Below are 27,120 nucleotides of genomic sequence, written 5' to 3' on the forward strand. Positions count from 1 at the left end.
TTATTTTATTTTATTTTATTTTATTTTATTTTATTTTATTTTATTTTTTGGTCATTACAGGGGCAGGGGGAGAAATTGTGCATGCTACTGATAAAGCCTATGTACACTGCTAAGTAGTCTGATTAAGAGGAGACTCATAGCTCAGAAGTGGACCCTCCATTATTATCACTTGTGCTCTTGTCAGCAAAAGCACTTGGCACCTGTGAATTATTGGTGTTTGTGAAGAGTTCATAAAACAGCTTCTTCCATGCTAGCACCAAGAGAAACAAATAAAATAAATAATAAAATAAGTAATAGCCAATATATGATAGCAATGTTCGCTAAATTTGAGTTGTCTCTGTGCTTAGCTTTGGAATAGCATGGAAAATTAAGACGAATGTCTACATTTTCATAGATAAAAGAGCTGGATAGAATTTTGTTTTCTTTGTCTAGAAAAACAAAACAGCATCCACTTTAATTCAGCGCTTCAGAGAGCTGCGTCCACCCAGCTCTGTTTGAACTGAGTCTTAGAGTGTATGTCACACTTGATGGTAGGCCATCTGCGATTTCTCCAAAGCAGTAGAAGGAACAGCCGAGATCATGGCATTGAAAGAACCCTTAGGCACTTGGACCCTTTGAGGTCTGTTAGGCAAATAAAGAAAAAAAGTAGATTTGCCCAAAGTCTAGTTCCTTCTTATCTGGAGAGCACTTCCTGTCAGGATTCTCTGTTGAGCTACGTTAATGCAAGCCAGGCAGCTACTGCTTCCTAGGCTCTTTGTGTGCAGAATTTGGCCATGTGTTTCATATTGAAAATGGGTTACAAGCTTAAGTCACATTTATGGCTTCCCATAGCCCCCCAGATGAGTTCCTCATTCTTTAAGGTAGCTAAAAGGCATTTGTATTTACTTACCCTACCCCCTTTCTAAAGAATCCCTCCACCCTAATTCCTGTACTTTGGGGTGGTTAAGATTGTGGCTTCTGTTGTTAGACTGACTAGTTTCAAGTTCTAACTTGTGTAAAAGGGGGGAGGATCAGCAGTTTCATCGCAGAGTTTGGGGTAAGACTTAAATCAGATAATAAATGCCAAGTTACTACATGTAATGTTAGTAAATTGTCAAAAATGTCATCATCACCATTGATTATCTTTTGAATCCCCACTGGGATAAATTTTCACTGAAAAGCATTCCCTGACTTCACAAGATTCAATTAGATGGATGTTAACAATAATTATCAGAACTCCCCCAATATTACTTCTCTTAGCTCCATCAATTCTAATTCTAGAAAATTATGCCAAGAAAATAATAACAAATATAGTATAGGAAAGGCATTTATTATTGCATTATTTATAATAAAAAACCATAATATAGAACGATGTAAACATTTTTATTTAAATATATTTTGACATGATGGATTATTATGAAACTTGCAACATGTGTAGTTCCATTAAAACTAAAATTTCACAAGTTCTCATTATTAACAGTGAAATTACTTACGTTATATTTTTAACTGGGTCATGGTAGAGATTAACAATTGACAGCATAGTATAGAAAAAGATTCAGGAATGACTGCTACCAGTATCCAAATTGGGTATTTTTTTCTCTTCACATTTCTGAGACTTGCAAATATTCTATACACATCTATTATTTATATAATGGAATAAACTAATAGCCTTAAACTTAAAAACCTTGCCGGTTGAGTAAATAACACTGTCTCCTACATTTGCATACCAATCCATGCCAATGAGATGTATGATGTTCCTAACTTTTCCCCTGTGGTGACGAACGTGGAAACAGGTTGGTAAAGAACATGAAGAGAGAACATGAATAGGAAGGAGGAGAAGGAAAAGCTTGATGTATGCTCATCTTTGTGCAGTCAATGTTTACAAAGTCAGTGTAGCATCACTGGAGAAACTGTTTATGTTCAAATACTCAAGTGAGGAAAAACAGGACCGAAATTTAGTACTGTGTGAACCTTGGAAGAATCAACAGAAAATGTCAAGGGCTTTTCTCATACAGGGAACCAACCAATTTTCCCTACTCATAAAAGAAAAAAAAAAGCTTTTGTTGATTATGAGTCTGAAAAAGAAAAATTGAACTCATGTTTGTCATCTCTGTAAATCATCCCTGTCATTTAATCTTTATATTGGGAGGAAGACAATATAGCATAATGAATCAGGGGATGCTATTTCATTTTCTTATTTCATATCTGAGTTTAGTCTAGTGTAATTATGGTGTTTATGAAGTTTAAACTGATGTAGCAAGAGAGAAATAGAACAACTGCATTTCTTCATAAGAAAGATCACATTGGCAAGTACAGGAAATGCATGAGAGGTTTTTATCAACCAATAATTTAAATTTCTGAGAGACTTTCATTGTGGTAAATTGGGAAAAAATATAAATCTATTTCTAAATAAGTTTTAAACCAAAATGAGGACATCTTAGCAAAAATATTTCACAGTTAGAGGGAGATAGAGGCAAAACAAAAACAAAAATACCTCACCCTAATCTGCTGAGAAATAACCAGGAAATTATAAATGAGCAGAGCTGCCCTTGGCTGGAGGCAAGATCTCTGAGACAGTAATAAGGAATGAGGTTACCAAACATTCAGAGAGATATGAGCTGATAAAACTTAATCAGCCTAGTTTCACAAAGGGCAAATCTTTTCTGACAAATTTGGTGGCATTTTTGCATGGCACAGAGGGCAGGAGAGGTACGTGCCTGGAATGAGAGACGAAATTCAACTTAACAAAGTAGAAAGGCATAAATGACATACCTCGGAATTCGGTATAGTCTCAGCTTTCCAAAAGAGGCCATGTGAGTGACCTTTCACCCCAAGCCTACAGATTTCATTAAGATATTCATGTTGGCAGTAAGCAGGAAACAGGATTGATGGGTCAGCATGCTTAGTTGTCACGCTCTGTTACCAAAATGGCACTCGCTCTCATCAAGTAATAGACATTTGGGATGTGTCTCTATCTTGGCTACTCAAGATTTTCACAGTGCTTTTCTCAGTTATTTGTTTATCTTCTCCCAAATGTTCTCCATTCAGTTTGTTATCAGTATGCACATGGAATCAGTGCCATTTCAGGGGGTGACAGTCTTAGCTTAGAGGACAACCAGTGGGGCCACTCTCATATCTCAATGATAATAATAGGTTTTGTAGGGTTTTCTAACATCTTCACTAGTCTTCACTAAAATGTCCAGGGACATTTTAAGGAAGTGTTTTTGGGTACTTTGTATACTTGAAAGCATGCTGTTAATTCTCACAGGTTCATATTGAAATCCTCTAAATTAGGGAAGTAGTAGTATCAAAGACCCAGAAGTTCAAAAGAATCTGAGTTTGCCTCTCAGTTGATTCATTAGCATCAGCCTACACATCAGCTTGTCTCTTTCGTCCTAACCATACAAATAAGCAAAACTGAAACATACACATACAAACAGGTTCTCTAGGCCCTGCTCACTTCTCTCTTTCTCTTTGCCATCTGACTTCTATGTTGTTTATACTGCATGCCATAGTTTTCTTTACATCTTCGGTTCACCTTAAACTTGGCCTTGCTTACCAATCCATCTTGACTTTGATAATGATATTTCTCCCAAGGAAACAAAAGGTTATTTGATTACCAAGTAACTTTTTGCTGTTGTTTTCCACTGTTCTCTAACACATAGCAACCTTAACTATGTCCTCTATTAAAAACCTGGGTGACTCAGTCAGTTAGCATCAACTTCAGCTTAGGTCATGATCTCATGGTTCGTGAGTTTGAGCTCCACATTAGGCTCTGTGCTGACAGCTTGGAGCCTGCTTCAGATTCTGTGTCTTCCTCCGTCTCTGTTTCTACCCCTGCTCATGCTCTCTTTCTCAAAATTAAATTAACATAAAAACAAACTCTCCTTTGTTGGCCTCTCATATGATGGATGTGTTCAGCAGAATAATGACCCCAAAGTTGTCCATGTCCTAATCCCTGGAACATGTGAATGTGATAGGTTACATGGCAAAGGGGAATTAAGGTTACAGATGGAATAAAGGTTGCTAAGCAGCTGATCTAAAAGGAAGTTTATCCTGGATTTTCTGGTTGAGCCCAATGTAATTACAAGAGACCGTAAAAGTAGAAGAAGGAGTTAGATGACAATTCTATGGAGGAATAGTCAGATTCATTTGATATGAGAAGGGGGCTCCATAAGTTAAGGAATGTGGGCAAACTCTAGAAGCTGGAAGAGGCAAGGAGAAAGATTCTACTCTCAAGCTTCTCAAGAAGGGGTGCAGCTCCACCATGATTTTTGCTCACTGAGAGTCATTTTGGAAATCTGACCTACAGAACTATAAGATAATGGATTTGCATACTTTTATGCTGCTAAGTTTGAGATGATTTCTTATGGAGGCAATAGATAACTAATACAGTGATTCAGGTAAAATAGTCTTACTTTCTCATACAGATCTTCCTCAGAATTTTTTTGCTCTTTTCTCTCTTTTGTCAGTTCTAAAGATGTTGATAATCTCTGGTCTTTCATCTTGGGCTTTCCTTTTACTCAATTCCACGTTGGTACTAACTTTAAAGAACAATGCCATTCAACTCTGCCTTTCCCCCCAGCCAACTCCTGCTTAGAGGTGGCTACTGGTTCTACATCTGTGAGTCTGTCTGGCAACTCAAATTTAACATGTTTTAATGATATTTTTTAAATAGCAAAATCATGAATCTCAAACAAATAAAAATTAACCCATTGAAAGATTTTGTTTAAATAATGAATTAATATGGGGACCAGTAAGATGTTGCAACCCGTTCAAAGTAGACTTCAAAGAACCACATGTGCATAGGCAACAAGAAATGGAAAAGTATATTTATAAATGGAGGCAGAATGGGTTTATCATGACTAAATTGCATGGTATATCAATTATATCTCATGTAAGCTGACACAAAGAAGATAACAAAACAAAACAAAACAAAAACCTGGTTTATCCACAAGGGAAAAGGGGGAAAAAACAATTTCATTGCACTGGTTACAGTTCATTTGCATTTCAATGGATAAGAATCATTTGCATCCTTCACAGTTTTCTCTTCCTTACATTGTTGTAAAATAGAGAAAAGACATTGAAAGGCAAAGTTAACTCCAAAAACTGCACTGGACAGGATACCCAGCAATTGTCCTGTGTCATTTTGAAATCTTTCACGAATTTTCCTGATATGGCCTATCTTGTTTCTCCCCTCTGTTCACTTTTTCATTCTCCTGATGATCATTTTATACATTATCATTATACATTATTCCTTTCTTCACATCACTCCTTATCCACACTCCATTCAGGATTCATACTCCACTTAACTCAAGCTAAGTGGTCAGTGATGTCTACATTGCTAAGCCCAATGGTATATTTCCCCCTCATCCTATTTCGCTTACCAGCCCTACTTGCCAAACCTGACCATTCCCTGTTCAGATGTTACCAGACCAGTGATGTTTTCCTTTGCCAGATTTTATAAAATAACACTCCTCCACATCAGCCCAGAATTCCTAGCTCTCTTACTGCTTATTTTTCTCCATTGCACTTAATACCATCTCAGGTACCATGTGGTCATTTGTTGACTTCATTTATGTCTCCCCCAATTAGAATACAAGCTCCATTAGAAGAGCAATTTGAGCAGGTTTCTTTTTTCCTTACTCTGTTTTCCAGACCCAGAGATAGTTTCTGCAAATGGTAAGCCCACGAAGAAATGCTTGTTCAGTAAATAAATGAAAAATGAATGAAACTTGTATCTGTTTTCTCATCTACTTTCATTTTCAATGCCCTCATCTTTCCCCTTTTCGTTTTTCTGTTAACAGTCAAGGAGAGGCTCCTGGGTGCCTCAGTCGTTTAAGCATCATACTCGGCTTTGACTCAGGTCATGATCTCATGGTTTTTGAGTTTGAGCCTCACATCGAGCTCTGCCCTGGCAGTGTGGTGCCTCCTTGGGATTCTGTATCTCCCTCTCTCTCTCCCCCTCCCCAACTTGCTCTCTCTCTCTCTCTCTCTCAGTATAAATAAGTAAATAAACTTAAAAAAAAAACAGTTCAGGAAGTCAACATACATGCATTCATCAGTTACAGCTAGCTCAGAGGAATCTTTAATGCTCTTTCCTTCATCTCTCACTTCAAATCAGTTTTATCATTCTGCCGGTATTGCCTGGAAACACTTCAGAAGAGCTCTCGCATTGTTCTCATTCTCTTCATTTCTACTGACAATGCCCCAATTATCTCAGTGTTTTCAAATGTTTGATAAATAATCTCTGTGACTTGTGGTTCTCTTCCCTTGTTCTTCTTCCAGTTAATCATAGATCTAAGCATGTCAGATAGTCCTGCTTAAAATTGAAAGCACTTCCATGTTTTCTAACTGTTAACACATCAAGTTCAAACCTCTGTAATGTCATTTAAGGGCCTTCAAAATGCTCTACATATACGATTCCATTTCTATATTTTATTATTCCCCTACCTTCCAGACTAATTATATCTATTTTTGAATGACACATATTTTTATGTCTCTATTCAAACTAGTCCTAGAATTTCCATACTACACCCTTCCCTTTCAAAGGCATTCTCACTGTTTTACACATAGCTTACATAATACCTTTTTTGTCAGTCTTCCATAACCTCTAGGCAGAATTAATCACTTGCACTTTGAACTCCCTTTAAAGTATAATCATGTTTTGGTGTAATACTTATTCTGTAATATTGCGGTTACTTATTTTTATGTCTGCTTCCCTTTCTGGAGTACATATCACGTGACGTAGAGTGTGTGTTCTGGAGTCAGATTGCCTACATTTAAAATTGGATTACAACATTCTCTCTGGCTGTTCAATATTGAGCAAGTTACTTAAATCCTCTAAACCACAATTTCTTCACACGTACATCGGTAATATTAGAATCCACCTGTCAGAGTTCTTATAAGGATGAAGATAATTTGTGTACAAGTTAAACTTTAGACCTGGCTCTTAGTACATGTCTCAGTTGCTCTTATTTGATTATAAGCTCCTTGAGTGCAATTTATTTATTTATTTTTATATTATCTGTGCCTGAAGAAGGTTCAGCCAATAATTACAGCTAATAAAATTTGGTTGAATTTGCTCCCATTGGACTTTATCACTGTGTCCTGGCAATATTTAAACAAGCAATGATATCAAATTGTATTTTGGTTTGGCTTTAAACTGCAATGATAAACAGAATGTGAACTGTATGGTAATGTACAGTTCTTACTATGATTTACTTTATGATCTGTGTACCATTTCTGATGTGTCATATACTTTCCAGGCAGGTTTAATACTCAGCCTTTGAATCACTAGGTCACCATAGATGGCTGCCTGGACTGAAATACTGCAAGTCTCCATGTACACATCTTACACCAAGTGTATGCCATTAGTTTATTCTGTTAGAGTGTCTGATATGAAAATAACCAGAATGATTCTATTATGTTCAAAGTAGCCTTTCAATTAAGAATTATCTTCTCAAATGTCTGTTGCATGAAAGAATTTCAAGTATGGCCGCTGTCAGGTAGATGTTAAAAAATTAAATTTTTTTTAAAATTTATTTTTGAAGGAGAGAGAGAGCGAGAGCGAGAGTGAGCATGAGCAGGGGAGGAACAGAGAGAGAGGGAGACACAGAATTCAAAGCAGCCTCCAGGCTCTATGCTGTCAGCAAAGAGCCGGATGAGGGCTTGAACTCACAAACCGGGAGATCATGACCTGACCTGAAGTCGGATGCTCAACTGACTGAGCCACCCAGGAGCCCCCTCATTTTTGATGTTTGCTTGAGTAAGGACTCACTGATATCTAAGTTGTCAAATGAGTGCCAGTTTCAACGTATGGCTTGATTCTGATCAAGGTTTAAATTTAAGGCTATTTTGAAATTGTACCTTTTTTCCCACCTTTATTGAGATATAATTGATCTATAACATTGTCTAAGTTTAAGGTTTATGATATAATGATTGATATATGTATGTATTGTAAAATGATTACCATATAAAGTTAGTAAGCCCATCTATCATCTCATATAGTGACAATTTTTTCTCTTTGTGATGAGAATTTTTAATAACTGTCCTCTTAGCAACTTTCAAATAGATACTATACTCTTGTTAACTATAGCCACCATGCTGTATATTATATCCCCGAAACTTATTTATCTCATAACTGAAAGTTTATTCTCTTGGGCAAACCTCACCTATTTCCCTCCTCTCCCTCCCACTCCTCCCCATCTACACCCTTAACAACCATAGATCTTTCCTCTGTTTCTATGAGTTCATTCTTTTAAGATTCCACATACAAGTGAGATCCTACAGCATTTGTCTTTCTCTGTCTGACTTATTTCACTTAGCATAATGACCTTAAGGTTCATCCATATTGTCACAAACTACAGTATTTCCTTCTTTATGGCAAATAATATTCCATTTATGTATTTACCACATTTTTTAATCTGTTCATTCACTGATGGGCACTTAGGTTGTTCCCATGTCTTGGCTTTTGTAAATAATGATGCAGTGGACATGGAAACCTACACTTTTGAAATAGTATAAAATATATTTGTAGAATGATTACCATCGAAGTATTGCTAGAACAAAGTTTTCTTTTCGTTAGAACTTAAAGGCCACTGTTTCCAACCACTGTTTCCAAAAATCAGTTTCTCCAACCCAGCCCTCACATCAATATATCCAACTCCTTATTGGACAGCTAAACCTATGAGCCCCAAAATCCTTGATGCTTTTTTCCTCTGAACATGAATTCCAGAGAAGACATAATTGACTTAGTCTAGGTTAGGTTCAATAGGCTTAATAACTTGGTTTGGAAACTAAGAGGCTTAGTAATAGAAAGCAATAGAAAGGAAAGAAAGCCAGAGGGGAGAGAGCCTTTTTTAAAATCCTGAAAGTATGCAGAACTCCATTGGTTATAGTGTAGTGTGTGTAATCCTGGACTTTGAGTCAAATCTGAATTTGAGTACTAGCTCTATAATTTCACTAGAAGTGACCCTGAGCAAATCATTTAACTTCTGTAAGCGTTAGTCAGGACCAGCTACATAATTTGCAGGGCACAGTGCAAAATAAAAATGCAGGGTCCTGGGGAGGCAGGCCTGGTGACAGGAGGAGGTACCAAATGTTAGCCAAGGCACCAAGCACTCAATGTTCACCAGACTCATCAAACTTCACTTATAAAACTCAAATATGTGGCTAACGGTATTAAGAGTGCTAAAGCAGTGACTTCAGAACAGAATCAGAAGTGCAGGGCCCTTCTAAGAACTAGGCCCCATGCAATCATACTGGTTACATGCCTGGTTTTAGTTTCCTCTTTGGTAAAACCAAGCAAAGTCACTAGACTCTACTTATTTTTTGTTTTGTTTTGTTTTTCAAATAAAAAATTGAAATTGAATTGGAAAATGATGTTAGAAATGTAACTTCTTCAGTAGAAGACATTTTAGGGAGTGCCAGGAACCGGGGTAGGGAACTATATTCGGAGGGACAGATTGTGACACAAAGAAAGATCCCAGCAACTCTTTATCTGGATGTGACCTTGGAGATGTCTAGTCTTATTACCCCTTTGTGAAACCTGAAATTTGCCCAAGCCCAAAAATTGGGATTCAAGTAAAACCATGGATAATACACTGTTTAGTTTTGTGTTCTTTTAGATATGAACCTTCTCAGGTGTTTGAATTTCCCCTTAATAACTTCTGAAAACAAATGGTTGACTACCCAGGTTGTTTGTGCTTTCATAGTTCTAGAGAGAAGAAAAGCACAAAAACATTGGTTTCTGTGTATTGTGTATTGTTTTGAATCTGTCTTTCTAAGTCTCTTAGCAAGAAACAGATATGGTAAAGTTGACACCTCATAGAACCCAGAGGCAGGTCTCACTAAAAACTGGAACCAAAGATCAAAAAGCTCACAGAATAAAGCCAGTCTTTGTTCAATTATTCTTTGTCTCCATCATTCTACCGCCTTACTGTCTGTCTCAGTCTGTAGACTAGACTAGCATTCTCTAAGTTTTCATGAGTTTTATGGAAAATGGATTGCTCTAATATTCCTGAACAGGTCATCTCTTTACAAGTAACAATCATGTCTTAATATTATTTGCTTATTCCTAGAGAGAGAAACATAGCAGCCCTGGAGGGCATGTTCACCTTTGGTCTAGTTAACCATGGCTAGAAGGGTAAAGTCAATCAAATAGGACTTTTTGCTATTAAAAAATTGCCTATTTAGTGTAAAAGAAGATGACATGACTTTTAACATAGGTAAAAGCTGATTTTCCATGAAGATGTTCATGGAACTGTTCAGAAATGCCAACATGCGACTGCCTTAGATACAATTAAATGTTCTCAATATTCAGGAGATGACAGTGAACTGTAGACACTGGTAGGTTTGATCCAGTATTGGAGTCAGATCATAGGATATATATATATGTAGATATAATTAATCACATATGTATATATTTATATATATTTATCAATATATTTATATTTATATAATTTATATAAATATAAACATAATAAAATAAATTTATTATAAATTATATTTATAATAAATATAACATAAATATATTTATATTAATATAAATATATTTATAAATATATAAAAATATATACACATATGATTAATAATAATTTATATATATTAATATGGAAGACAAAAGAAGGAAAACGAGACAAATCTACATTAACAAAACCTTAAGGAACAGAAAATACATTTACAATACTGTACTATAAATAATCTGCATATGAGTAGACTGTGCAATTCAAGCCCATATTCAAGAGTCACCTGTATTTTCTTTAGTATAGTATATGTTCATTTTAAACATTCAAACTATGAAAAATTATGCAAATATAAAAAAAACTTTATCCCAAATAAAACTCTCCCCAAAATAAAAATTATTAAAATTTGGTAAGATTGTAGCCATCTTTCTATGCATATAAATACAGAGATATAGACTAATATGAAGGTAGATAAATGCATAGAAAAATGCTTTTATAAAAATAGGATTTTATAATAGATACTACTTTTAACATGAAGATTTAATTGTATTTTAGTTTAACAAAAGTCAAACTGAAGCCAAGTAAAATGAGGAGAATTTTGAACTTGTAATAAATGATTTGAGTCAACAAAGATACTTACATTTGTATTTGTTTTCCTAAAAGAGTCCTCTAAGGGTAAAAGATGCACTAAATAATACCAAGAAGTTAGAGTACTTATGCTTTTAAAAATTTTAATTTATATTTAATATATATGTATTTTTATCAGTTGACTTTTTGCTATAAAAGAAAATATTAGCACTTAAACATTTGTAACTATGTTCCCTTATGACCCTTCATTCTTCTATTTATATTGTTATTTTTATATTATCCAAGTTTACAGCTTTCATATTCTGTCCTATAACTAAAAATAACATGGGGTGTAAGTATTAGTTTTATATTTAAATATATTCAGTGTTCATCCTATAGCTCCTTCATTCTTTAAAGCTATATATTGGTTCATTTTTAATTGGCTGAATTTCATTGCTAAGTCATTTCTTTAAGAATAGTCATTTATGTTATATTCTCTGAAGGTTTCTTTTTTATGTTAAAGAATGTTGAATGCCATTAAACTTGGAAGATATCTTAGTAGGTGATAATAGACTTGTCACACTTTTATTCAGAATGTTACAGGCTTTCTTTTCCACTGTCTTCTGGTGTAGAAGGCTACCATTTTAAAATCTGAGATTAATTTAATATAGTCTTCCACTTTTTAGATGATATTTGGTTTCAGCCTAGTCTTTTTAAGTCTTTCTTTAACTTTGAAGATCACTTAATCACTTAAGATCACACATGCCTTGGTATTGAGTGCTTTCTTTCAGATGTCCCTAGAGCATGGTATATTCTTTGAATTCACAGGAAATTTTCTTTATGATATCTGCTGCTGATATATTTGTTTTATTCTCTGTCTCAATGGCGAAGATTTTATGTTGGTTCGTCTTTATCTTTCTTCTTCATTACCTGTTTTTCAATTGCTTTTTATCTGTGCTTTTTCAACGTCATTAATTACAATTACCTCAAACTTTCCCTTAATGTCAGTAATTTGACTTCAGCAGGTATCTGATTACTTATTCTAATTGATTTATCAGATCTTTAGCGATGTTGTTTGGTTTACAATTTGTATCCTTAAGTTTGCAACCTCCTGATTTATCTGATTCTATTATTTGTTTGTTTTTTCATTGCCATCCAGTTATGTTAGCTTTGTCTGAATTCATGTTCTTACTCTACAGCATGAAATGATTTTGAGAAATTTCCTGGAGTTCCTTGAGTTACATTTTGTTCTTGATTGGTATTTTGTCTATCTTTGGCATGCTTTGTTTTCCACTTTCATTTTTGAAATATATTTGCATAGTTCCTCTTCCATTCCCGTTCATTTGCTCATACTTGAGGAAATGTGTATAAACAATTCATGTACTCTTTTATAGAGAGGGATATTTCTTAACTTTTATCTCATCAAATCAGGGACTCTTTTGTTTGTTTGTTTCTCCTTTTTAGCTCCAGTTTGGAGGCTGGATGTGTCATGAGCACCCTCATTTTGTAACTTGAGGGAATGATGAGATTGAGGGAAGTTCAGCCTTTATCAGAATACTTGGGTACTTTTCTCTATTTTAAGGTATTTTTTTAGTGGTGTTTGGTAATATTATTGGTGGAGGACTATAGGTATACTTCGCTGGACAGATGTATTGTTTATTAGTTGGACTCTAGAGTTTTACCAAGTGAGTATATAGGCATGAAACTCTTTGTAAAATACAGTCATCTTTACTATTCACACTTTCCTGCTTTACTCTCCATAAGCTGGTTTACTCCTCTTCAGCTAGAAAAGGAATAAGATTAAAAAACATGATGCATATACAAATGTACTTAACTCCAGAACTGGAGGTTGTTATGAGAGTTCTCAGCATTTTTTCATTTCACCAGTGGAGATAGGGATAAGATTAAGGAGTCAAAAACTCATTTCCTGAGCCTGGCCTGAACTCTTCTTACGGCTCAGTTATTTTTGTTGTTTATTTCCTTTGTTTTGATTAGTTTAAGGTCAATGGCATTTGTCCCTTTTCTTGTTCAGACGTTCATTTCTGTTGTTTACTTGTTTGTTTGCATTTATAATTTCTTGCCCATTTCATTAGGTGTTGGGGTAAAAAGAGTCTGCATTATGTTTTCAGTTCACTCTTTTTCAACTAGGCTTCACAACACAAACACATAAGACTAAGTGTTGCTATTTTACAGTTGAGAGTTAAATAACTTGTCCACCATTATGTAGTAACTGACTAGGCTAGAATTAAAACCTGTCTGTCTCCACTTTTAGGTTATTAATGAAATGTACTGAAATTATAAATATATAATTATAATATAAGTCTAAATTATAAATATTTTGGAAGACTAATGAGAAGGAAGTAGATCCGAGTAGATAGTGAAAACAGTGAAGAGGGAATCAGGAAACCAGAGTTTGATTTCTTACTTTCTCTTACAGCAAGTAGTGAATCTCAAAAAAGACGATTCAATTTCCTGGGTTTCAATTTCCTTGTCTGTAATAATGGTGACAATGACAATGGTGATGGTGATCGTCATGATATGGTGACTATACATTTACTTGTACTGGGAACAATATGCCATACTTCATAAGCAGTGTATGATTAAATCTGAAAGCAATCATTTGAGATACATATATCTTTTTACCAATGAAGATACTGAGAATTGTTCAAGTCCACTGAGGTCCGTTTGATTCGGAGGTACCATTGCATTTCTATACCACAAAGTCTGGCCTGAGTGGTCTACAAAACATCTACCAACTTTGAGATGCTGTAGAACTATGGTAGGTAGAGGAGATCACCATGCTCTTACATGTCTCTCACGTACAACAATTAGAGTCTGGACTGGGTGTCCTAACATTAAGTCTTGATATGATGAGATTTATACTTTGTGTTGTTTATTTCAACTTAAAACAAAATCTAACAGCAAAACAGCATTTCACCTTAAATGTGAGAATTGAACTCTTCGTCCTCCTCTTTCCTTTCCCTTTCCTTCTTAACAGTTCAGTCCAAATGTCATGAAGGGAGCTAAGTAAAATATGCATCCACATGAATGTGGATGATGAGAGTTACAGCAGCCCAGCATGAGGTGGTAGAGACTGAGAGGGATGAAAAAGCTATCCATGTAGGGCAGAGGGTATCACAGGGGTGGCTCAGAGGCAAAGTGGCAGAGCCCAAGAAAGGTGATAAGGATGCCTATGGTGGGGTAGCCTGGCCCAGGATATCAGAGTCTAAGAAGGCTCGGAAGGGCTCCATTGCCACGGAGAGTGGAATATGACTCTGGATGTTGTGTCAGAGATCAAGTGGAGTGAAAAAGAATACACACAGGATGGAGGCACTGCACAAGGTCAGAACCTGAGTGAGGTGAGAAGAGAGGGGATAGCTTAATAAGTGGTTTCAGGGCAGGTGTGGGAGTAACTTGGGAGCACATGTCAGAACCTGTGCAGGGTGAAGAGGACCTTTATAAAATCTACAGTGGCATTCCCTGGAGATTAGTTATATATAGGGGAATTGAACAAATGCATAAATATTTCTATATATACACATACACACACACTGAGTGAGAAGGCCTGGGAGCAAGAATACCTCAGTAACATTGCGTACACTTAGCATCCAGATCATGGTTTCTAAATACCATTCTCTAATAAAAGGATCCAGATTTGCTTAGGAGAGTAGATGACTACTTCCATGGCTACAGTAGAAAAAACACAAGATAATTCTGGGACATTTTGTTGTACAATAAAGTAAGGAAGTATTCAAAGAATGACAGGCACATGTCAAAAAGATAAACTACATTAAATGGGCTCTTTTTGGCCAAATCATTGACAATTTGGTCATCAAAATAATAATAGATTATTACTTGTTTAATAAAATAAGAAATCATTTATCCACTCTGATAGAGTAGACCATTTTGATAGAAATGTATTAATAAAACACTTAAGTGTTCATTGAAGAACAGTATATTTGAATTGTTTCAAAATCTCTAAACACAAAGTACTTACTAAGTATAAGGAGGAAAAAAATAATTTTAAAATGGAAAAGTCTGATAGACAATACCTCACAATCAGTGACCAAAGTTAACTTCATCAGTATTGGGGCAAATTGAAGTCCTGTACCACCTGAGAGGGTGTAATATAAAGCACATGGTATCCCTGAATCATAGTGAAACAGCAGACACTAAGGTGCACCCAGCTGGGGAGAGGAACAGAGGGACAGAGTAAGACAGTGTAATCAGTGTATTCTGGCTGGTGGGGAGGAGACTTCTTAAGGTGATCATTTTTAAAAATAAGAGCCGATTTTCACTGGTTCTGTTATTGTTTTTAAAAGTTTTTATAGACCCTTTTTATTACCTGCACCTTCAACATACAGCCCCTACCAGGACCCCTACCCTGTTCTTGGTAGCTGACTGCTCAGACAAGCCCAAACTGAGTGAAACTTGACCAGATCACAGCCTTGTAATCTTCAGCAATGTCAAAGTCAGAAAAATCAAGGAAAGAGTAGGGAACGTTTCCACACTGAAGGAGACTGAAAATATACAACAATTAAATAAAATCTGTAACTCTCGACTGGGTACTTTTGCTGTGAAAGATTTTATTAGGAAAATGTTAAAGTGGGGCCTGAGGATTAGACACTAGTACTCAGTCAATGTTCATTTTTTTTTAAATTTTGATGGCTTTATTGTAGTTATGTAAAAGAATGTCCTTTTTAGGAAATATAAAAGTTTTTAGGGGTGTTGGGGCATTGGTTTGTGAAATGATTCTAAGGCGTTCAGAAAAAATATTTCTTTGTATTATTCTTGCAAGATTTTCTATGTTTTTGAGATAGTTTCAAAATAAAAGTTAAAAGTGTATTGACTTCATATCTAATACACAGTTACATTCAAAGCAGGATCAAATGTTTTCATATGGTGTTACTCTTCTCTTTTTTCAGGTACTGGTCTTTTGAGCCGTCCTGTTTTTACCCAGGAGCCACAAGACATTATTTTTCCTTTGGATTTATCAAAATCTGAAATCATCCTGAATTGTGCTGCCACTGGTTACCCTTCACCCAGTTATAGGTAAAGTCATACTTCTGGCACCACCCTGTTTGTTTGTTTGTTTGTGTTTGTTTATTTATTTATTGTCTTTGATGTAAAACATGCACACAATAAAGTGTTTAGAATTACCTAATTTGAAGGATGCAGCTCAGTGAATTTTTACAAAGGTAAAGAGCTGGATACCCACCGCTGAAATGAAAAAAAATACTATATATTTTCAATATCCTCAAGTGTTGCCACTTTCCACTACGCTACTCCCAACCCAGAAACCATTGTTAGATCTCTGTCTTATTCATTAGGATGACTTAGAAGCGTGATTTTTTTCCTTTTCAAATTTTTATTTAAATTCCATTTAGTTAACATACAGTGCAATACTAGTGTGAGGAGTACAATTCAGTGATTCATTCCTTACATATAACACTCAGTGCTCATTATAACAAATGCCCTCCTAAAACCCATCACCCATCTAACCCTTCTCCCATGCACCTCTATCCATCAGTCCTCAGTTTGTGCTCTTTGAGTCTCTTATGCTTTGTTTCCCTCTCTCTTTTTTTCTCCCTCCCATATGTACATCTATTTTATTTCTTAAATTCCATGTATGAGTGAAATCATGGTATCTGTCTTTTTCTAATTTATTTTGCTTATTAGCATAACACATTCTAGCTCCATATATGTTGTTGCAAAAGGCAAGAGTTCATTCTTTTTGATGGACATTTGAGCTCTTTCCATAGTTGGGTTATTTTTGTTAATGCTGCTATAAACAGTGGGGTGCATGTACTCCTTCAAATCAGTATTTTTGTATCCTTTAGGTAAATACCTAGTAATGCACTTGCTGGGTCATAGGGTAGTAGTTCTGTTTTTAACTATTTATTTATTTATTTATTTATTTATTTAGAAGAGACAGAGAGAGGGAGTGTGTGTGTGTGTGTGTGTGTGTGTGTGTGTGTGTGAGGGGGAGAGGTAGGGAAAGAGGGAGAGAGGATCCCAAGCAAGTTTCATGCTGTAAGTGCAGAGCTCCATGTGGGGCTGAACTCAGGAACCTTGAGACCATGACCTGAGCCAAAATCAAGAGTCAGACCCTTAACCAACTGAGCCACCCAGTCACCCTCTATTTTTAACTTTTTGAGGTAGCTCCATACTGTTTTCTAGAGTGGCTGCACTAGTTTGCATTCCCATCAACAGCGCAAGAGGGTTCCCTTTTCTATGCATTCTTGCCAACATCTCTTGTTTCCTGTGTTGTTAATTTTAGGCATTCTGACAGTGAGGTGGTATCTCATCATAGTTTTGATTTGTATTTCTCTTCTTATGAGTGATTTGAGCATTTTTTCATGTGCCTGTTAGCCATCTGTATGTCTTTCTTGGAAAAATGTCGGTTCATGTCTTCTCCCCATTTCTTAACTGGCTTATTTGTTTTTTGGGTGTTGCGTTTGGTAAGTTCTTTCTAGATTTTGGATACTAAAGTTATTATTATCAGGTATGTCATTTGCAAATATCTTCTCCCATTTCATAGACTGCCTTTTAGTTTTATTGATTATTTCCTTCACTGTGCAGAAGCTTTTTATCTTGATGAAGTCCCAGAAGTTCATTTTTGCTTTAGTTTCCTTGCTTCCGGTGACAGGTCTACTAAGAAGTTGCTCCAGCCTAGGTCAGAAAGGTTGCTGCCTATGTTCACCTCTAGGATTTTGATAGTTTCTTATCTCACATTTAGGTCTTTCATCCATTTTGAGTGTATTTTTATGTATAGTGTAAAAAAGTGGTCCAATTTCATTCTTCTACATGTTGCTATCTATCCTGTTTCCCCAGTACCATTTGTTGAAAAGATTATCTTTTTTCCATTGGATATTATTTCCCTCTTTGTAAAATATTAGTTGACCATATAATTGTGGGTCCATTTCTGGGTTTTCTATTGTGTTCTATTGATCTATGTGTCTATTTTTGTGCCAGTACCACACTGTCTTGATGACTATAGCTCTGTAATATAGCTTGAAGTCTAGAATTGTGATGCCTCCAGCTTTGCTTTTTTTTCAAGATTCCTCTGGCTGTTTGGGGTCTTTTTGTGATTCCATACAAATTGAGAATTATTTGTTCTAGCTCTGTGAAAAATGCTGGTGGTATTTTGATAGGGATTGCATTAAATGTGCTTTGCGTAGTGTAGACATTTTAACAATATTTATTCTTCCATTCCATGAGCGTGGAATGTTTTTCCATTTCGTTGTGTCCTCTTCAGTTTCTTTCATGAGTTTTCTATAGGTTTCAGAGTGTAGATTTTTTACCTGTTTGGTTAGGTTTATTCTTAAGTATCATATAGTTTTTGATGCACTTGTAAATGGGATTGATTGTTTTATTTCTTTTTCTACTGCTTCATTGTTGGTGTATAGAAATACAACAGATTTCTGTACATTAATTTTATATCCTGCGACTTTGCTGAATTCATGTGTTAGTTTTAGAAATTTTTTGGTGGAGACTTTCAGGTTTTTATTTAGAGTATCATGTCGTCTGCAAATAGTGAAAGTTTGGAGCATTTTTCTTGAGATTGGTGGCGTGCAGTGCCATGTTGTGGTTAGAATTGAGGGGAAAAAAGAAAAAGAAAAGAGAAAGAAAGGAAAGGGAAGGAAAAATGAGAAAAGAAAAAGAAAGGAAAGATGGAGGGAGACAGGTAAGGAAAGAATAGAAAAACAAGTAGCAAAAAGCACAGAAAGATAAGAAAGAAAGAAAGAAAGAAAGAAAGAAAGAAAGAAAGAAAAGAAAAGAAAAGAAATAAACAGAAAAACAACAGAAAAAGCAAGGAAAGGAAAAGATTTGTTTCCACAATTATCAGTCAGTTCTGCACTTAATTAAAAATATCTACTGGCTTATTACAGGCAGAAGGATATAAGATAGTGGTTCTCATGACAATTTACTCATTAGTTTTTACCTATGAAGAAATACTCTGAATGAAGAGACTACAAATTTTACTGTTGCTAAAGGCTTCTGTTTCTAAAATATGTGTGAATTAGTAGGCTAAAGACAGGTAATTTAGCTTATTATTTCAAATCCCTTAACGTGGTTTAGCTCATCTGTAATATCATAGCATAAAATACTCATAGACAAGAGGCTTTGGAAAGAGAGTGAAAAAAGAACTTGTTTTTAATGTGAAAATGGCAGACTCAGACCCAATTTCCATGATAATAAAGCAAAGGGCAGAGATAGTCCAGATAATGCACATTAGCAACAAAATGTAAAGTTTTAGTTTTAATATGACTCTTTCTAACTTAAATTTTATTAAAAAGACTCACTCATAACCTTAGGTTGTACGTGTGTGTGTGTGTGTGTGTGTGTGTGTGTGTGTGTAATAGAAGGAAAACCTTTATGATACAGATTCTAACATTATTTGACATTATTTGGATATACCGTGAAGCCACATGAAAGAGCTATTGATTAAAGCAAGGAATGATCATTTCTAGTCACAGTTCTGACATTCATTGTGTGACCTTGGAATAATCATTTCTCTCTCCTGGCATTAACTTCCTCCTTATCCATAAAGTGAGGGTGTGGTTGATTTTAGTAACTTCTTTTAGTAATTTCCTTTTAGGAAAAAAAATCTCATAGCAGAAAATAAGTAATATATAAAGCATAACTTTGGAAACATTTTAAAAGCAACTTGTCTTCTAGTCACTTCCAGTGCAGTAAACACCTTCACAAACAAGGTTTCAGTGCAAGCATGAAGATATAGAAATTTAGGCAAGTTTGAACAAAACTTTCCCATGGAAAGAAATCACTCTAAATTGTTTTAAGGGCCAAGTAACACATGAGAATTAAAGTCTAGCCAGGAAGCTTTGCAAAGGGAGGGAAAATGGATTACATAAAGTTGGTACTTGGGTAGTATTTCTTCTAAATAAAAGTCTTAGATAATCGGGTAGCCGTGAGTTTATTTCTAGCTCAGAATATATATTTTATTTGGGAAAGTGAAGCAACACCTATGTAAATGATTTGTACACAGGATAAACTATATCAGAAGTACATCTGCGGATGTCATAGAGGATTTCTGGCAGATCTCCTCTTGACCGGATCACCAGAGGAGATTTTTTTAACTTAGTCTGCTCTAGTCATGAGGTCTTAAGTCTGAGATCTAGGTGTCTTTTTTTTTAAACATTTTTTTAATGTTTACTTATTTTTGAGAGAGAAACAGAGACAGAGTGTGAGTAGGGGAGGAGCAGAGAGAGGGAGACAAAGAATCTGAAGCAGGCTCCAGGTTCTGAGCTGTCAACACAGAGCCCACTGTGGGGCTTCAACACAGGAACAGTGAGATCATGACCTGAGCAAAGTCGGACGCTTAACCAGCTGAGCCACCCAGGCGCAAGGTGTCTTTGAATAAAAATCATAGAAGTTGTTCTTCTGCCTTCTATTCTTTTCATTTTCTCACGTCATCTTCTTAATAAGATGTCTTCTTTATCCCATGGGATAAAGCAAGATATATATAATTGTGCAGATTTTATGATTGATGGATATAACTTCTGGAAAAATTAGATGACTCATCCAGGGATACACAGGAAGGGAATGTCAAAGCTAGGCCTAGGACTGTTGGTATAGGCCAAGGTCAATGGAATCAAATTTAGTGCACATTACAATCACCCAGAGAGACTGTTACAATTTTAGATTTTGGAGTTCTCCTTCAGAAATTTAGGGATGGGCTCGGAAATAAGCACTTTAACAAACACTTAATGTAGCAAGGTCCAGTTCTGAAACACATACACACATACGTATGTTATCTAAGGACAATAAACATAGCCCCCAGCCATTATATTCTTGATACAGGGCTTAATTACTTAATATTAAAGGATGTTCCCCAGAAAAAGTCAAGATTTTAGTTCAAATTCATTATGTTTCCTGGAATTAATATGATATTAATGCAGATGCTTAAAATAGTCATTTAAAGCAAATTTCCTACTTTGCATTATAGGAAAATTCTCCTGGGTCTGCAATCCTATCAGTAATGTGTTTATGACAATCACTTGAAATCATTAATACTATTTCTCCATTGATTTAAACATATTAATTAGGACAAAGCCCACACCAAGAGTTGAACCCCTGATCTATATGCACAGTTTAATAATCATTGTACCACAGTGATTAGAATGATTATGGGGATACTGTGAAAAATTCATTTGCTGCAGCTAAGCCAACAACTTTCAGTTTGTGTTGAAAAACAATTACTGAGCTTAATTAGGAGCATGTAATGATGACAGCAGTTATTTCAGCGATTGATTCCAAAATTAAAGAGAGCTGGCACACTAAGTGTGGTATATCCTTTGCTTTGAAAATGAAAGGGAACATAGAGGTCCAAAGATCATGCCCTGTAAGCAAATTGTGAAAGACAGTATTATAAAGCTGGTAAGGAGAATATTGGAATCTTGAGAAAGGCCTAAAGACAGAAAATGTTTCTATATTTGATTTTTAATATTGAGAACAAAAAACTGTACAAATTTCTCTAGAAAAAAAGATTTGACAGAAAGTGTACTGCTTTTGGCTGCTTTCTTTCAACTTCTTTTTGTTAAAAAGAACTTGAGGTACACAAGAATTGGCTAAATAGTTTTAAAGCGACAGAGTTTATCAAAAACCTCTGATTGATTTTATATTTGATCTATCACTTACCTGTTTGAATAGGGTAGAGGATTACCTATGTCTGTATTTCTTTCATACTACAATAGACATTTACCACAGTCTCTACATTGGATGTTTCAAGATGCTCCTAAAAAAGTCAATGACACTTAGAATAACATTATAAAATGTAATTTCTTTCTTACAGTTATCCACCCTCTTCAAAATATTTTTAATATGATCTTAGCATGAAGGGGAAAATAACAGCAAAGCTGGCATAAATCCTGAAAGTACATGGTTTGGACATTGGCTATGTTCCATTAGAAAAAGCCATTCATTTGTTTTTCTAAAAGACTGATTGTCTTAATTCAATATTTTTAAGTGTCTTTCTTCCTAAATGATTTCTATGACTACACACAGCTAGGAATATATCTAACTAAATATGCAACATTTATACTTCAAAATGTCTGGATATTTTGAAGAAAGGGGGTGAAACATGGAGGAAGTGGGTTTGATTAAAGATAATTACTGGGTATTCATTCATCTTAAAATGACCAAATGGAATTTCTAAAACATCATTCTTCGAAAATAAATATAACTGTAAGGCCCTTCTGCTACTTAATTCATGTACCTATAGTTGACTAACAGGTAAGTCAAGAGACTATTTTCTGCCTAAAATAAAATCTCTCAAACTGCATTTGTTTTATTAAAGAATAATTTTAGTTTGGCATTTGTAAGTACTGTTGAAATATATTCTTCGTGGTTAATTTTCCAAGTAAGAGACTCACAGAGACAATCATGTTCCAAAGTAGGTGGGTTATTATTGTTTTATTATCAGCCTCAAATTGGCATTGTAAAATCTTTACTGGCTTTCTTTATGCCATTTGTAATATACGCTTCTCGGATTTCTATCTCTAAATCATTTTCAACGTCCAATTTTGCAGTATCGGTTGTGGGTGTTCAGGTATAGTATATGTTATTTGAAAAGTCACTAAAGGAATAGAATGGCCAGTATTATTGACTGAATGTCTCAGTTTTATTTCTCATTTCAAGAGTTATGTTGCCTTCTTGTACACATCTGGGTGAATGTTTGTGATTCATCAAGAGTGGAAGATCTTTCAAATAACCTAGTTGTTGATATCACTGAGTTCCTAAATACAGTCATCTTTGGTGAAACTGAAGGATTGTCTTCACATGTAACCATGTTTGTTGTTGCTGATTTAAATGGTCCTAGCAAATAAATAAATACGTAAATATAGACATCCATACATACATGGTCTTAGTAGTACAGCTGCCTGTTGTTTAATACAAGGAATGGTCAACTCTGTATATTCTAACATAATTTGATTTTTTTTCCCTTGAAGGTGGAAGCAAAATGGCACAGATATTGATTTTACCATGAGTTATCACTACAGATTGGATGGAGGCAATTTGGCAATCAGTAGTCCCCGCACAGATCAAGATATTGGCATGTACCAGTGCCTGGCCACCAACACTCTTGGGACAGTACTGAGTCGGAAGGCGAAGCTCCAGTTTGCATGTGAGTTTGTGGGGGGAAATTTAATCCCTGTGTTTGTTTAATACAATATTTTTGTTCATATTAAAATATTAGCTTTGCCAATCATCTGTTCTTTGAGGGTGATTATTTATGGAGGTAAAAAGTTTTGACAGCGTGCATTTAATGAATCCATACTCCTAGGGATAGTCAAAATCTTCTTCAAAAAAAGGAAGAAAATAACATAACTGTGTTATTATATTTGATAAATTATGTTGAGAAATATCTCTAAAAGTTTCAGATATAAATTTTAAGAAAAATATATATGACACATTACTGTTTTTCTTTCTTTCTTTTTTTCCCTTCTTCTTTTTCATTATATATTAGTGTGCAGAGCACAGGAAGAAAAAGCTGAGGGCAGAGATGTCTTTTGGGCGAGGTGGATATTCTCCCAGGAAATGTGATCATACACCCACAGTTAGATGTAGGTGGAAATAAAGTGGTTGCCAAAGGCAGACTTTATATTAACTGTAACAATGTCCAGCTGCATCACATAAATGTCATCCAAGTAATTACCTTGGTGACATTTGAGGACATTAGCAGATGAATAATAGACATATGGCTTCTTATATCCTTTATACATAGGGTTTCCGGGGACTGAAATGTTTCATATTGGATCCAGGGATAGCCTTGATTGAAAGTAATTATATTTGTTGATGTGGATGAAATAGAAGCCTTGAATTTTTCTCTTTACACCTCCTCCCCCACCCCATTTCTACCCACGTCTGCCTCACAGGATATATCAGGGGGCCAAAGAGTTAGCAATTAGTCTCTTGGGTGCTCATGGAAAGGTATATTCTGTTACTTTGAAAGAGTAATTGTTTTGAAATTTTACTAATAAAATATATGTTCAAAGCCTACCTTGCAGAAACAATGTAGTCATCAACAGATACATGAATTAAGAATTGAGTCTATCTGCCATTGCAAGTCTTGTGTTCCAAAGATCCTTGCTTCATACCCATTTCCTTTTAGGTTGGCCATTTTGGGGGTAGTCTTATTTCTGAATGTGTGTGTGTGTGTGTGTGTGTTTAGTCATAGATACAGATGATATAGATACAGATATAAATATAGATATAGATAGATATAAGCATTATATAGGTATATATACACATACATATATGCATGTGGTCATATATACACAGACACTCATGTATATACACACATGCATTGCTAAATGTATTTGAATGTGTTATATATGCATAAATAGATAATGCAAAAGTTTATGGAGATAGGTGGAATATGAACAAAGGCTTGTGGCTATTTTGCAAAAAAAAAACAAGAGAGAAAATGATAGAAGGGACATATCTAATCAAGAATAAGTTTTCCTATGAAAACACGCTCAACATCACTAACCATTATGAAAATGTAAATCAGAACTATAGTAAGATACTGCTTCATACCCGTTAGGATGGCTATTAGTAAAACACACGCACACAAACAGAAAATAACAAATGTTTGCAAGGGTGTGGAAGAATTGGAACATTTGTGCATTGGTGATAAGAATGTAAACTGGTAGAGTCACTGAAAGACAGTCTAGCGGTTCATGAAGAAAATTAATGGATGGGGCGCCTGGGTGGCTCAGTCGGTTGAGCGGCCGACTTCGGCTCAGGTCATGATCTCGCGGTCCGTGAGTTCGAGCCCCACGTCGGGCTCTGAGCTGACAGCTCAGAGCCTGGAGCCTGTTTCAGATTCTGTGTCTCCCTCTCTCTGACCCTCCCCTGTTCATGCTCTGTTTCTCTCTGTCTCAAAAATAAATAAACGTTAAAAAAAAATAATAAAAAAAAAAAAAAGAAAATTAATGGAATTACCACATGACACAGAAATTCCATTTCTATGTATTTACCTCAGAGATTTAAAAGCAGGCAGTACTCGAACAGATATTTATATACCCATGCTTATAGCAGCATTATTCTGAGTAGCTAAAAGGTGGAAATAACCTGAATGTAGTGTGTGTGTGTGTGTGTGTATGTGTAGAATAGAATATTATCCTACTTTAAAAATGGAATAAAATTCTGATACAACATGTATGAGCCTTGAAAAAATCCTGCTAAGTGAAGTAAGCCAGACACAACAGGACAAATATTGTATGATTTAATATATCTGAGGTAACTAGAAGGGAAAATTCATAGAGACAGAGGGCAGAGTGGTGACTTCCAGGGACTGGGTGAAAGGAAGTTTCGGGAGTTAACTTTAATTAATACAGAGTTCCAGTTTGGAATAACGATAAAGTTCTGGAGGTGAGTGGTAGTAATGATTACACAATCTGAATTTATTCAATTCCACTAAATTGTGCACTTTAAATGATTAAAATGGTAAATTTTATGTTATGTGTTTTTTTTTAATAGTATCATCAGAATTCAGTGGAATAGAGTTGGATTTTTTTTCCTTCATCATAATTCTTAAAAGAAAAGAAGAGAAAGAGTAAGGTTTCTTTATTAAGTATCTGTTCTGGTTCTTTGTACAGAGAAAGTAGAGTCTAAATGCTAGTCTCCAGCCTAATGGAAAGTTCCTAAAGTACAAGACCTGTGTCTTCGATTAAATTTGAATTCCTCACCACCACCTTCATAAATTCCCAACAGTGCCCATGTTGGTAGAAAAGGCTTTTGGTATGTAGGATAACAATGGTAGTGGAATGGTAAGATTTTCTATACAGACAGATCTGAGTTCAAATTCTATCACTGTCAAATGTCTACTGGTAAAATCAGGCCACCTCTAAACAATAGTAAGCCTCTGTTAAGAAATTTATTCAATGGAATTATAGCATTATCCATAGAACAATGACCTGGATTACTGCAGATAATGATTGCAAAGTCCCTGTCCTTTAAAAGGCATTTGTGAAATGAAAGCTCTAATTCTTCTTGTTATTTTTTAGTGCCTCCCTCAATTTGGTCAAACATTTACATATTTCAAACTGCTACAGTTACTCATAGAAAGGTCTTCTAATTTACATTTTACACTTTCTCCAGACGAGTTTCTTCATCTCTTGTTTTCAAGACTTTTAGGTGCTTTGACATATATATGTTACCTTTCTTGAGCCCAGAAACCACCATAGGAGATAGACGCTATTGTTGTTCCTATTTTACAGATTAAGAGCCTGAGCCTCACAGAGATTGGTGCTTTTTTAAAAGTACATTGTTAGAGAACCAGGTGAAACTTGAGTATAAAAGTAGAGACTCTAAAACGCATGCCTTTCATCTTATAGTAGTCAGTCCTTCCCCAACACTGCCCACACAAAATATGTGTGCTTTTTAAATTTAATTTGCTCTTGGCATAGTACTTGTGAAAATATTAAGCCGTATCTTCAAGATAGTAAACTTCACAACAATCCTGGTGATAGATGCTGTTGATACCCTGTCCAGATCCCTGTAAATGGACAGTGTGCCCATCTCCAGCTTTTAGTGGCCACGGCTGCACCTCTTTTACCACTTATGCCCCAGACTCCCCAGGGGATCAGGCTAAAGCTGGACAACAGCTGAGAACCCCATCTTGTTTAGCTCCTTCCCCGGAGCTTTCCTGCTTCCCTCCCTCCCTTTATCCTGGGAGTGTTCTCTCACTAAATCATATAGACTCGAATGTCTGCCTAGGCTCTGCTTCTAAGGAACCCAAAATAAGACATTTAATATAAGGCATTTAATATAAGGTATTTGATCTACTTATTGATAGAAAAGTTAGGTCCAAAGCCCTACTCATGTGAATTTCTATAGTAAGAACAAAGATATACATCAAAACAAAATTGTATCAATAACTCTGCTCCCTACAGGTTGGCAGTCAATTGTATAGTGTCACTTTGACCTTCAGAACAAATGAACTATGAACAGCCTTTCAGAACCTAACCTGTCCCTGGGAAAGACGCTGTAGGTACATACCTCTAGATAATTGATGGCTTTTGTTTGTAACTTTTATCTGGATGTTCAGCAATTCAAAAACACCCTCAGAGTTTATTTT

General features: G+C 35.4%; 1 protein-coding gene across 1 annotated transcript in view; it reads left to right on the forward strand.

Moving 5' to 3' along the window:
• CNTN6 (contactin 6) overlaps positions 1 to 27,120 on the forward strand; it is a 226,497-nt gene that overhangs the window by 40,969 nt on the left and 158,408 nt on the right. Inside the window, exons 2-3 of the mRNA XM_049640894.1 lie at positions 15,938 to 16,064; positions 22,985 to 23,160. Of these exons, the coding sequence (XP_049496851.1) occupies positions 15,938 to 16,064; positions 22,985 to 23,160 (303 nt within the window). The remainder of the gene's footprint in view (positions 1 to 15,937; positions 16,065 to 22,984; positions 23,161 to 27,120) is intronic.

This window comes from Panthera uncia, chromosome A2, assembly GCF_023721935.1.
Source record: "Panthera uncia isolate 11264 chromosome A2, Puncia_PCG_1.0, whole genome shotgun sequence".
NCBI lineage: Eukaryota > Metazoa > Chordata > Mammalia > Carnivora > Felidae > Panthera > Panthera uncia.